Source organism: Plecotus auritus, assembly GCF_963455305.1.
Source record: "Plecotus auritus genome assembly, chromosome: 2".
NCBI classification, from domain to species: domain Eukaryota; kingdom Metazoa; phylum Chordata; class Mammalia; order Chiroptera; family Vespertilionidae; genus Plecotus; species Plecotus auritus.
In genome coordinates this window covers 35,229,155-35,243,594 of record NC_137771.1, presented here as the reverse complement: position 1 = coordinate 35,243,594, position 14,440 = coordinate 35,229,155, and the positions used below count along the sequence as shown (strand labels likewise).

General features: G+C 39.4%; 1 protein-coding gene and 1 pseudogene across 3 annotated transcripts in view; one reads left to right on the top strand and one right to left on the bottom strand.

Annotated features, from left to right (window-relative positions):
* The window catches only part of EPS15 (epidermal growth factor receptor pathway substrate 15), a 120,769-nt gene that overhangs the window by 33,360 nt on the left and 72,969 nt on the right, over positions 1–14,440 (bottom strand). For both annotated transcript variants that reach the window (XM_080658062.1, XM_080658063.1), the window contains exons 14-15: positions 2,485–2,646; positions 1,634–1,831 (exon numbers count right to left, since the gene is read on the bottom strand). In XM_080658062.1, coding sequence (XP_080514188.1) covers positions 1,634–1,831; positions 2,485–2,646 — 360 coding nt within the window. The remainder of the gene's footprint in view (positions 1–1,633; positions 1,832–2,484; positions 2,647–14,440) is intronic.
* Positions 7,611–8,646, top strand: LOC308241927 (putative MAGE domain-containing protein MAGEA13P; annotated as a pseudogene). Its single transcript has one exon. The product of its transcript is annotated as a putative MAGE domain-containing protein MAGEA13P (transcript).

Here is a 14,440-nt window from a genome sequence, read left to right as displayed (position 1 = left end):
CCCCTCCCCTGGGAAACTGACCATTAGATCATTTTAAAACCAACATTCCCTTTGGCTTAGACCACATTCCATTTGCTAAGAGCAGTAACTTTCCCCTCTGGATTTGCCCAGGATCTGGACCTGCCCAGAGAATTCCCCACCAAAAAAGCTCATCTAGAGTCCTTTAAAATCTGTGATTCACCATCCCTGAGTGCTAGTGCCATTCTGGAGCTCAGCCCATCTGGTTTCCAGATGACCTAATAAATTTATAAATCTTTACCACTTTCAGCCTCTTGTGTACCTCCTTCGGTGACCCTAACACAATATAGTTACAGTTTGTTCAAATTCAAAATAAAAGGAATGGGCTATGTCCAAAAAAATAAATGGAGCCACTTTAAATGGAGCCAGAGCTGTCATGCAGAGGTACTGCTTTGTACATCTTACGCCTCAGACTTCTGGAATATTAAAACAGGGTGTGGCTCTGTGGTCAGAGTGTCACCGCACACCAAAGGGTCTTGGGTTTGATTCCTAGTCAAGGGCGCAAACCTGGGTTGCAGGTTTGATCCCTGGACTCCAGTCGGGGGCAGGTGTAGGAGGCAACCAATCGATGTGTCTCTCTAATATTGATGTTTCTCTCTTTCATTCTCTCTCTCTCCCTGCCTCCCTCTCACTCTAAAATCAATGGAAAAAATATCCTCAGGTGAAGATTAACAACAACAACAAAAAACCAAAAACAAAGAATGACAAAAAACATAGCAAAATAACCTTTGGACTGGGCCTAGGGCAACACTGTGTCCCCAAAAACTGTTTGCAAATGAAAAAAACAAAGTTATTATGACTGCTGGACTGAAAATTAAAAATGTTTAAGGGGAGGGGGTGGTGGGGGCTGGGTGGAATTGGGCAAAGGGGGGGAATAGGGGGGTGATTTGTAATAGTGTCAACAATTAAAACAAACAAAAAAGTTTAGAATTAACATCACTATGTTAAATTTATCTGAACCAACAGAAATGCCTTCCTTCAATCAATCTAATTGTTCCCCTTCTACTCATAAAAACACGATATGTGTTTCTGCCTAGTGTGTCCCAAATAGCTATGTTTATTAATCTCAAATAAATGCTTTTTTTTTGCCTTTCATTTTGAAAGGCCCTTCCTTTTATTTTTAATAGCTACATGATCTCTATGCTCCTATCTAACCATCTTACTATCATTCTATAAAATATTCTCCATTTACGAAGGCCTAGAAATAACAAAGCAAAGGCTCTACCACAACACTGCACATTTATCTATAAATGTATCACAGGTTTTGCTTCATTTAATCCTCACAGCAGCCCTGAGAGGTAGAGGTATTATTAATTCTCCAATTTTAAAGATGAGGAACCTGATGCTAAAGTGATTCAGATAGTAAGTGGCAGAGCCAGCACTCAAACTAAACCATCTTAACCATGACTCCAATGATTATTATCACGCGTACAAATTGAATGATAGTTTAATTTATGACAGGTGACAAGAAACCTTTTTGTATGAAATTACTGAAAAATGAATAATAAACTAGGCAGAGAGAAAAGAGCAGTTGAGAAAGTATTATTTGCTACAAGGATAGGTGAGGGCCCATCTGAGCATATTTCTCATATTTCTTGCTGCTACAAAGACTTACTGAACTAATTTCCTGCTGTGAATCTTGCAGGTGCTGCTGAAGAGGTCCCAGCTGGGCCTTCCCTGACTCCACACTCTCCTCCAATTCTGCTGTTTCTTGCTGCAGGCGACTCAGCTCTTCCCTAGCTTTGGCCAGCTCTTCTTCATAAGTGGAGATCTGCGATTCTTGACTAGTTAATTCAGCTTTCAGGGATGAGATCTATAATATGGAGGTGAATGAGAAGAAAGAGGAATAAAAAAAAAGAGATGTCATTAAAATGTTCCATAATACAATACATTTATTTGTTTAGCTTACTATTCTGGTATTTTTATTTTTTTATTTATTTATTTTTATTTATTTTTTTTAAATATATTTTATTGATATTTTACAGAGAGGAAGGGAGAGGGATAGAGAGCTAGAAACATCGATGAGAGAGAAACATCGATCAGCTGCCTCCTGCACACCTCCCACTGGGGATGTGCCCGCAACCAAGGTACATGCCCTTGACCGGAATCGAACCTGGGACCCTTCAGTCCGCAGGCCGACGCTCTATCCACTGAGCCAAACCGGTTTCGGCTATTCTGGTATTTTTAAATGTAAACATTTGATAGAAAAGACAATTAGGGAATAGTTAAAAGGCACAGGTACCGTACTTCCAAATAAAATTTGGAAAAATAGTACATTAAGTGCCCTATTTTCCCTAAAGAAGGCCTGTAATTTCTGAGTGAACTAAGTTCCATTTCCTTCATGTGCCTGATGTTGATTAGAGATTGCGACCTAATGACAGCAACAAGAAACAGAGAATGTTTCCATTTTAAGCCAGGGAAAGCAACTAAGGTGTAAATACACAGCAGTAAATGGCCAATCTTTACCAGCTGGGCCTCCTCAGAGCATTTCTTTCTGACTTCCTGGAGTTGTTCCTCCAGCTGGGCTTTCTGCTCATCCAGCCCATCGAGGAGTTCCTGTACTTGCTCTTTCTGGGCCTGGAGATTTTGCAGATTAGTACTCTCTCTTTGAACTTCATCTTGAAGATCCTGAAATATAAGAAAAGAAACATATTTATTTTCTTTGGAGGCAGGGGAAGATTAAGCCAACAATTTTTAAGAGCCTATTTAAGGGAAGGAAAATAAAATATTATCTTATTAAGTATATTGTATTGGTGGATTAGAGGACTCGTAGCTTTAAATACAATCTTTACTTGAGGACCTCTTCCCTAGATTCCAGATTTAGATATCCGATTTGCTTACTCAAATCTGTCCTTAGATGTCTGATGACTTTCACAAACATGTCAAAAACTCCTGGCATCCCCCCCCCCCTGCCCACCCCCAGCCCCCAAATCTGCCTCATCCTCAATCTTCCCCCTCCCTTTGTTTGTCTGGCCAAAAAATATGTCATCATCTTTGACTCTTCTCTTTCTCTAACATCTCATCTCCAATCCATCAGTTTATTTTCAGTACAGCAGCCATTGTTAAAAACTTATGTCAGATGATGTCATTCCTCTACTCAAAACTCTACACCGACTCCCCATCTCCCTCACTGTAAAAACCAAAGTGCTTACAATAGGCCTATATGATCCCTTCTCTCAACTTCATTTCCTACTGCTCTCTTTCTTGCTTGCTCAATTTCACCCATACAGACCTCACTGTTGTTCCTCAAACATGCCAGAAATGCTCTCTTCTCAGAATCTTTCACTGATTATCCCCTCTTCCTAGAAAGTTCCTCCCCCAAGAATCTACATGGCTCAGTCTCTCATCTCTTTCACTTTTTTGCTCAACTATTACTTTCTCAGTGAGGTCTTCCTCAGGCCTACCACTACTACAGCCCTCCCTACCTCTAATTCTCCTTCATATATAGCATATAATTTTATTTACTTCCTGTAACAGTTTTATTGAGATAACTCACATGCCACATAATTCACCCATTTAAAGTATACAATTCAATTGTTCTTAGTATATTTACACAATTGTGCAACCATCATCATCAAAACAATTTTAGAACATTTTCATCACCTCAAAAAGAAACCCCAAATATTAGCAAGTCACTCCCATTTCCCTCCTGGTCACTCCAAATGAAATCATACAGTATGTGAGTTTTGTGACTGGCTTCTTTATTGCTTAGCATATTTTCAAGATTCATATATGTTGGCATAAAATAATTATTTTTTTAAACTTTATTAAGGTATAATTTACAAGCCCTGATCAGTGTGGCTCAGTTGGTTGAGCATCATCCCATACACCAAAAGGTATAATTTATATACCATAAAATTTGCCTAACTTGTTATTTTCTTTGTAATTCTTTAAGTTGTAGGATCAAATAGTTTATTATTAAATTTTCTTGTTTTTTTTTTTTTTTTTTTTTTTTTAAGGTAGGCCTGTAGTGCTATGAACTTCCCTCTCAGGACTGCTTTTGCTGTGTCCCAGATATTTTGTTTTTTTGTGTGTGTTTTCATTTGTTTGCAAGTTTTTTACTTCTTTCTTGACTTCATTGATAACTCCTTGTTTAATAACATGCTATTTAGCCTCCATGTGTTTGAATGTTTTTATTGTAGTTGATTTCTAATCTCATTCCATTGTGATCTAAGATGCTTGATGTTATTTCAGTCTTCTTGAACTTGTAGAGACTTATTTTGTGTCCTAATATGTGATCTATCTTTGAGAATGACCCATGTGCACTTGAGAAGAATGTATATTCTGCAACTTTGGGGTGAAATGTTCTATAAATGTCAATTAAATCCATCTGATCCAGTGTGTCATTTAGAGTCACTGTTTCCTTGTTAAATTTTTGCCTGGAAGATCTAGCCAGTGAAGTCAGCAATGTGTTAAAGTCCCCTACTGTGACTGTATTGCTGTCAAATTCTAGAATTTTTAAAAATATATTTAGGTGCTCCTATATTGGGTGCATATATATTTATCAGGGTTAAATCCTCTTGTTGGATCAATCCCTTTAGTATTATGTAGTGACCTGTGTGGTCTCTTGTGATGGAGTTCATTTTGAAGTCTATTTTGTCAGATGAGTATTGCTACCCCAGCTTTTTTTCCATTTCCATTTGCATGGAAAATTATTTTCCATCCCTTCACTCTTCCTGTGTGAGTCTTTTGTTCTGAGGTGGGCCTCTTGTAGACAGCATATAATTGGGTTATGTTTTTTCTTCAAACATGTTCTCTATCCCTAGCTCACTTTCTTCTCCTTCTGGCACACCCATTATGCAAATATTGTTACGTTTCATGTCGTCCCACAGCTCCCTTAAGCTGTCCTCCTGTTTTTTTTAATTGTTTTTTTCTTTTTGGTTCTCTGATTTTTTCCTAACCTGTTTTCTAATTCACTGATCTGATCCTTGGCTTTCCCTAATCTGCTGTGTATTCCTTTCAATGTATTATTTATTAGTGCTATGTAATTCTTTATTTTTGACTAGTCTTTTTTCATAGTTACTATATCTTTTCTCATGCTGTTAAGTATCTTTGACATCATTATTCTAAACTCTATACCTAATAAATTTCTTATCTCCATGTCGTTTACCTCTTCTTCTGGAGAATTCTCTTGTTCTTTCATTTGGGGGTTTTTTCTTTATCTCCCCATTTTGGCTACCTATTTGGGTTTGTGTCTATGTATTAGGTAGATCTGCTACAACTCCTAATCTCTAATGCAGGACAATGTCAGATGCTGTTTCTGACTGGCCCTGAGTCCTCTCTTTGGAGCTATCAGCAATCCACAACTTGTGGCTCCCTCTGCTGGGGTTGGGAGCCTTTGGAAAAGACCAAGATGTACACCAGGCTCTGCTTTTCCTAGCCCCAAGCCCAGAGGGAAATCAGGCAAAGACTCAAAGCCTCCAGAGATCCACCTCTGCCTGAAGTCTGACTGTTATTCTCAGAGATGTAATTTGCCTCAGGCTATAGACCACAGGGTGGGGCAAGAGGGCTTCCAACAGGGTGGGGGCAAAAACCTTCTGGATAGCAAAGGTCCACTGGAGAAAGATATCCTCTGTAGCAAGAGGGAATGACTCAGCACAGGAAAACTGAGTGACTGTCTTCTGAGCTCAACTCTAGAGCCCCCAGCCCTGGACTCTCCTCACACAGCTCCAGTCCACTCTGCCCTCCCTGTGCTGGAGCCCAAGGTAGATGGCTGCACATGAAATTTTGTGCATTGGACTTTTAAGAAGGTGCCTGCAAATCCAGCCATCTCTGGCTGGCAGACAGCAACCCTGTTGCTCTTCACAGCCAGATGTTCTATGGGGGTCCTTTCTCAGTTCTGGTTCTCTGGACTGGGGTTTAGACTCCAGAGTTCTCAGTGTGAACTCCTTATGGCTGAGATATCCCTCCAGATATTCAGCTGCTGTCTGTGGAATCCTGGCCAGCTCTTTTGTGCCTCCACACTTCCTACCATTCTCTATGTGGTCTCTACTTTCCATCCTTGGTTATCAGGGTTCTCTCCAGCTAGTCTTTAGTTTATTTTTCAGGGTGGTTTTTTCAGTATTTTAGCTGTATTTCCAGTTTGGTCCTGTGAGAGTGTCAGTGTAGCTTCCACTTACTCCACTGCCATTTTTAATCTCCCGCAAACACTTTCAATAGTGCTTACAATGTGCTAGGTACTCTTCCAGGCTTTTTATGTATATTAACTAATTTATAATCTATATGACAGATCTACAAGGTAGGTACAATTGTTATTCATTTTACAGATGAGAAAACGGAGGCATTCATGAGCAAGTAACTTGTTCAAAGTTTGTTAGCAAGTGATGGATTCAAACTAGGTCCAGAATCAGCTCTTAACCACTATGCTATGTACTAGACTAAATGTCTCACACATGTGTGCCACTATTTTTCAAATACAGGCATACCTTGAAAATATTGCAGGTTCAGTCCAGACAACTGCAATAAAGCAAATATTGCAATAAAGCAAGTCACATCATTTTTTTTGTTTCTCAGTGCATATAAAAGTTATGTTACTACTAGATTGTAGTCTATTAAGTGTGCAATAGCATTATCTCCTAATAATGTGTATACCTTAATTCAAAAATACTTTATTGCTAAAAAAATTCTAACCATCATCTGAGCTTGTTGGAAAAATAAATTGCTCAATGCAGGGTTGCTACAAATCTTCAAATTGTAAAATAAAATAAAATAAAATAAAGCAATACCTATAAAGCATAATAAAAGGAGGTATGCCTGTAAATGTAGATGCTTCTGTGATTAAATAAAACACTGAACAATGCTTTTTATAATTGCTTTTCATCTTATATTTTCTCTGCCAACTAACAAAATATAAATTACAACTATCATTCAGCTCTCTTTAAAATTTTTCTTTGAAAGGGCCAGCACACAGTCAGGATCCGAGATGAAAACCTTCATGAATGAGGACTGAGGGGTCCACCCACCACAGAATAGTGTGAACCCCATAGAATCCCACTCTACCCCTGATGCCATTCCTGGGAGACCCTTTGCAGGGCTGTCAGGATAAGTAACACCCACCCCGCCCTCATTTCCAAATCTAGGAACCTGGAAGTGACCGCCTTAATTAGAGGGAAGCAGAGTCAGATTTGCCAAGGGAGAGGGCTCAGGCAGTTCCGGGAGTCAAAGTGATGATCTGGTGGAACAACTGAACTGACTTCCCACTACAGAACAGAACAAGCCCCATCCTGTTCTGAGCCTGCTTTCAGCCCGAGAAGGCCCTACGCATGATCCTTGGATGTAGTGTTTTCCAACTCTGACTTTTGGAGTCTCATGGAGATAAGGCTTCAACTGAGATGACCAGAAACAGGTCAACAAGGTGAGGAGTCCCAGACTCTACCAATCACCAAGGAGTCTGAAGAAGGTGAAGCTTAGTGGCAGCAATGTGACATCAGATCAGCAGAGAAAGGAGTCCCAGGTGCTGCCAAGCAACAAGATCTTAGGAGACAGGCCAACAAAGAAAACAGCCCAGTGACAACTGAGAGCACCTCTAAAGAGGAGGCCTATCTGTGGGTCCCAATTGCCCACCCTCCTGCCAAATGGCCCCAACGCAAGTCATGCCTCATGGTCAGAAGAGTAAGAGCTGCAAGCTTAAGGAAGACCTTCAGGCCCCAAGAGAGGCACAGGACCTGGTAGGTATGCAGGCTCCCATAGCTGAGGAGGATGAAGCCACCCCCACCTCCTCCTCCTCTTCTCTCTTCTTTGATCCTGGGCCCTCCAGAGGAGGTGCCTGGCACTGGGATATTGAGTCTTCTCCAGAGTTCCCAGAGAACCCGCTCCTCCTCCACTGCCATCGCAGTCACTCCATTGAGCAAATCAAATGAGGGCTCTAACAGCCAAGAGGAGGATCCAAGCACCTCACAGGTTCCACCAAATCCTGAGTCCTTGTTCACTGAAGTGCTACAAAATAAGGTGCCTGAATTGGTGCACTGAGTATCAAGTATGTAACAAAGATACCCATATCACGAAGGCAGAAATGCTGAAGAATGTCATCAAAGAACACAAGGATCACTTCTCTGTGATCTTCAAGAAAGTCTGTGAGTGCATGGAGATTGTCTTTAGCATCGAAGTGAAGGAAGTGGACCCCACCAGCCATTTCTATGTGCTCATCAAATTACTAGATCTCACCTACGATGGGATGCTGAGTGATGACCAAGGCATGCCTAAGACCGGCTTCCTGATAACTTCTCTTGGGCATAATCTTCATGAAGGGTAACTGTGTCCCTGAGGAGAAAATCTGGGAAGTGCTGAATATGATTGGGGTGCATGCTAGGAGGAAGAATTTCATCTATGGGTAGCCTAAGAAGCTCATCACTGAAAAGTACCTGGAGTACCAGCAGGTGCCCAATAGTGATTATCCATGCTATGAGTTCCTGCAGGGTCCAAGAGCCCATGCTGAGACTAGCAAGATGAAAGTCCTGAAGTTTTTGCCAAAATCAGTGGGACTGACCCCACTTCTTTCCCATACTGTTATGAGGAAGCTTTGAGAGAAGATAGAGAAAGCCCAGGCTGAAGTTGCCTTGGATGATACTACTGCCACAGCCAGTGAAAAGTTCCAGTGTCATGTCCAGCAGCTTCTCCTGCTCTGAGTGAAGTCTGAAGCATATTCTTCACTCTCCATTTGAAGACAATGGCCAAAGTTCTAAGTAGTGGAGGACCAGGATGGACATGGAGGGAACACCTTAGTGTTCCTGCTCAATATAGATGATTTGGAGATTTTCTCTTTTTTGTTGTTTCAAATGTTCCTTGTAAAAAAAAAATTTAACTAGCTTCAAAAAATAAAAATGCCAGCCAATGATGATCATCATGAAAGACTTGCCTAGTGCTAGCATTTCATAAGTCTATTGCAGATTCATAATGGTGAGCTCTGTACTTTATCGTTAATTTACCAGCACCACCTAAATTTTTTTTAAAAATTATTTTATTATTTATCTGTTTGTTTTTCAACATCATTTTTATTCTTAATCCTCACTCGAGGGTAATTTCCCATTAATTTTTAAAGAGAGTGGAAGAGAGAGGGAAAGAGAGAGAAATATCAATGTGAGAGAAACATCGATTGGTTGCCTCCTGCACTAGCCCTGGAGCCTACAACCAAGGTACGTGCCCTTGACCGGAATTGAACCCAGGACCCTTCTGTCCACAGGCTGACACTCTATCCACTGAGCCAAACCAACTAGTCATGCCTAAATTTTTTTTTTTAAAGAATTTTTTTTTAAATATATTTTATTGATATTTTACAGAGAGGAAGGGAGAGGGATAGAGAGTTAGAAACATCGATGAGAGAAACATCGATCAGCTGCCTCCTGCACACCTCCTACTGGAGATGTGCCCGCAACCAAGGTACATGCCCTTGACTGGAATCAAACCCGGGACCCTTCAGTCCGCAGGCCGACGCTCTATCCACTGAGCCAAACCGGTTTTGGCCATGCCTAAATTTTTAACCTAACCTACACTGTTAACTGATTCATACTCAAATACAGAGATACTGCAATGGCTCTCAAAAAAGACATGCAATAAATACAATAAACATATAATTATTTTTCAGCTTTTGTTTCTTCTTATTCCACATGTCCAACTTCATTTTTTAAAAATAATTTATCAGATAGGAATGCTCTTTAATCACTCTGCTATTTCAAAAATATATGATGGTTCCCCCTCATCTGTAGAATAAAGTAAAACTGGTTACAAAACACATCAGAACCTTCAAATCTGGGCCCCAAACTACCTTCTTCTACTACCTTCTTTTCCTTACATTCACCTGTGCACATCCTCAAAAGACCTTCTTCCTTTTCTAAGCCATTTCCTCTGCCTCAAAGGCCTTTCTTACCATTGCTATCTGGTAACTCACTAATGACTCTTAAAGGCCCAGCCAAATTTAATCTCCTCTGACCCACCTTGAGCTTCTTTTACCTATGCTCTTATAATGGTTTGTACCTAACCTCAATTATCATACTTAATACATTATATTATAAACTAGAGGCCAGGTGCATGAAAATTCATGCACTGGAGGGGGGTCCCTCAGCCCAGCCTGCCCCCTCTCATAGCCTGGGAGCCCTCAAGGGCGGGAGGCGACCCAGCAATCAGGGGAAGGCGACGCCCCATCACACCTCTGCTGCTGCCACTGCCGGCAGCTCAAGCCTCGGCCAGCCCTGGTTACCTGAGCCTCGGGTGGTCCTGGGTGACTGGGCAGCCGCCATCCAAGGCTTGCCTGCGCCTTGGGCCGGCCCTGGTGGCTGGGGGACTGAGGGGACTGGGGGACTCCAGAGGCAGTGCGCCTGCCGCCCTGGCAGGGCTGAGGGGACTAGGCGCGGCCATCTTGTGGCTGCGGGTGCCGCCATCTTTGAGGACGTGACAGTCAATTAGCATATTCCCTCCTTATTGGCTGTGGGTGCTGCCATCTTTGTGGACAGGGCAATCAATTAGCATATTCCCTCCTTATTGGCTGTGGGTGCCGCCATCTTTGCGACGGTGTGAGGGTCAACTAGCATATTTCCTCTTTATTATATAGGACTAGAAGCCCAATGCACGAAGATTCGTGATAGAATGGGCCTTCCTTTCCCTGGCTGCCAGCATCACCTTTCCACTCCGGCCCAGTCCCGGAGCTGCCTCTTTCCGCTCTGGCCCCGCCTTCCCACTCTGTCCAGAGGCCCTGAGAGACCAGAGGTGGGGTGGAACACCTGCGTTGTTGCCATGGCGACGATGCAAGCGTCACGCCCACCCCTGGTTGCTCGGCGCCTGTGTATGCAAATTAACCACCATCTTTGTTGGGTTAATTTGCATATCACTCCTGATTGGCTGGTAGGCGTAGTGGAGGTACGGTCAATTTACATGTTTGTCTATTATTAGGTATGACTGCTGAAGGACAGAGCCAACGCCTCATCTTTGAGTTTCCACAATCTAATGTAATGCCTAGCACATTCCAAAGAATAATTAAGAAATGATTGATAACTATCATAAGGATTTTAGTATCTGGGAGAAACTATTAGCAAGTGTGCCTGAGGCTGACAGAAAGAAACGACTTGATCTTTTAACATACTGTGAAAAGTTGCACTCTCTATTCAACCTATGGCTCAATATTAATACTAGCCTCAAACTAATCTATTGATAAAATGCCCTTTGTTAGATTAAAATACTTAAAATTTCTATTCATGATTTTTATAGTGTGTAGACTAAGACTGATCTGACATTTAAAATTTCCATTATATAGAAAAAATCTTTACTGCTTTAGCATGTCACCGTGTTTTTAAGTTTATATATTTGTTTTATATATTATATTATGGGCTATTCTTACTCTTCAGAAGGTAGAATAACTGCTTCACTTCAACACAGTAGCTTGAGTAACTACAATAGTTTGAAAAAGTCTTATAATTAAGTATTTTTTTAAAATGCCACTCATTCTGAATGCCTTATTGTATTATTATACATATTACAGATATATAGTAAAATATATAAGTCATATAGTTTGTACATAAAGATATGCTGGCCTAAAAAGCAGTTTTTAAGAATACTGGGAGAAATATTTTTTTCTTTTCCTTTAATTAAAAATGTTCAACCCGGCTGGTGTGGCTCAGTGGTTGAATGTTGACCTATGAACCAGGAAGTCACTGGTTCAATTCCTGGTCAGGGCACATGCAGGGGTTGCGGGCTCGATCCTCAGTGGGGGTGTGCAGGAGGCAGCTGATCAATGATTCTCTCTCATCATTGATGTTTCTCTCTCTCCCTCTCCCTTCCTCTCTGAAATCAATAAAAATATATTTTAAAAAATGTTCAAAGGCAGGAATAGGAAAAATGTTAACTATTTCCATCCTCAAATATTCTAGTCTAATTTCCCATTCTCTCCTAAACTCCAAAGAAAAACATTGGACTTCACATATATAATGATATATAGTAGCTATAATTAGATATAACTTGATTTCTACTTTTACTGTAAGTCTAATAAAAATAAAATTTAACTTGAAAGGGTCATATAAGAAAACATCTAGGACATAATGCTAATTCTTAAAAAGCTGAACACAAAGACTAAACACAAATATAAGGCCATTTATGTACATTCATAGAAAATACAGCAAAAATGTTAATGGTTCTCTCTCAAATGTGAAATTGTGGAGTTTTTCTTTTTCTATATTTTACAAGATTATTCTGAACATATATTACTTTTTTCTCACATTACTTTTATAATCTGGAAATGTCAAAAATTATAATTTCCACAGCAATATCAGTATCCAGATATACTTGGCTGTTTTATTTTGGTACAGATTTGCTTATCCTGAGACTAAGTAAAGGCAGCAAATGCATATCTCCCTCCCCCCATGACTAGGACAGTGGCAGGTATTCCTAGCACACAGTATCTTCCACTAAACTAGGATAATTATCTCTTTCCCTTATGATAGCCATTCGGGAAAATCCTCTGCTGAATCAGTGCATGATCTCAGCACTATCAAATGTCATCCCATCAAGTGAGTGACGAAGACAGATGCCTTTGTAGTTAGATTCTATTTTATTTCTTCTTCTTCTTTTTCAAAACATTTCTTCATTAATTTTGTTTAAATTAGAGTTACTTTCTTATTCATCATTCCCTTTCCAGTGTATCTGAGAGTTGTTTCCATATTGTGCTGTACATAGAAGTAACACATTTTTTACCTTGCATTTTCTTTATGTAACATTTATTTCATTCTTTTGTAGTTTATATTTTGGTTTCTGTCTTGGACTATTAATATCAATGAATTCTCTCTTAAAAGAGACCTATGTGTTTAAGGTGAACTTAAGACACAGGGTTTTAGAATAGGTTGACACTGACAAACTGATGGGCTTTGAAGATTTATTTTTCAAATGATATTATCACAATTTGTAAACATTAAATAGTGTTTGTAAAACTGGGTTTCATTTTTTAAGTCTCCTGCCTCTTCTATCTTAGCTGTTTTGCTATTCTGATAATTCAGAAAAGTGAAATGATGTAACTAAACACATTAATGAAATTCATAATGCCTTTACTTTTCCCCTCTTCTCTCCCCCGATAACTCCCCCCCCACCCCGTAATTTCTAAATGAAATTACGCTAGATTCATCAGTAAAAACTTGCCTGGGCAAAACTTGCCTCAGCAAAAATAATTTTACAAATTGAATTAAAGGTTCCTACAAATTTTGCCTATAAGAGAAGAATCCTATATGACCTAAAATGACCACTCACATAGATAATTTTTCATTTTTTCTATTATACAAATTTTATGTAAATATTCTCCTGCTGTACAAAAGAAATTTAACAGTACAGTTAATTACATGTTCCCTTGATCACTCCTCCTAGCTTACTCCCTTTCCTGAAAGTAACACTGGTCAGTAGTTATGCTCTATTTTCCATGATCATGCTCTACAGCAAAAGGACAACAGCACTTAGAGAATGGCAAGGATGACGTGAACAGACTACTAAAATACAGTGCCAAGGTTTGTTTTAGAAAATACCAAAGCTAGCCATAGCCAAGGTTCCTCATCCAGGAATGAAGGGATCCTTGAGCTGGGATCTTGGCTTTATTTAAAAAGAAATGTCAAGGAAACTGTCTTGTTTTCTAGAAATTATACAAGTTATTGAACATGATAAACTCATCCCCATCCCTCCACACCCCAGGAAGTACTACAGGGGTACAGAAAATAAAATTTAAAAAAATACATAAAAACTCGTAGTTATATTAAAGAGTAAAATCATTTTTACAACCTAAATCAGTTATATAACTGAAAAAAGTAACTTAAGTACTAAACCTATGAAATATTATCAACATGAATATGTTTGCATTTGCTTCATATAAAATAGAGTAAAAAAATCAACAAAAAGGACAATAATTTATAGATAATACACTTATTTATATTTAACTGGTTAAAAAACTCTATAGACTAAACCAAAACTAAAAATAATTAGATACATTCTTAAACAGAAGTTACAGATGTATTCTTAATATAAAAAAGTTGTATATTATATATGCAATTGTATAGCAAGATGTTTAACTCAAGGAACAGAAAGGAAGTTTATTAAACGAGGGTGGATGTTAGAAAATCTCACTAACAGATTGCCTTTATTTCCCAATCATATGCTTCCCAGCATGTTCTAAGGGCCTTATCACTAGAAAAAGAATGTTGAGCTCATGTATCTAATTTTATTTCCACCCAAAATAAGTCAATCGCTGAATTAAAATGAAAAAACAAAACAAAACATGGACAGTTACTATGAATTATTGAAACTTTACTGATAAAGTATAAATAATTAAGAGCCTTTTTTGCATGAGGGTAGTACAAAAAAGTCTGACTCTTCATGATGTACTGTGCTACCAAACCTATCTGTAGATTCTGAGTGGGTCTTGACCTGTTTTTAATTTCATGCACAAAATTGAAGTTTATTGATT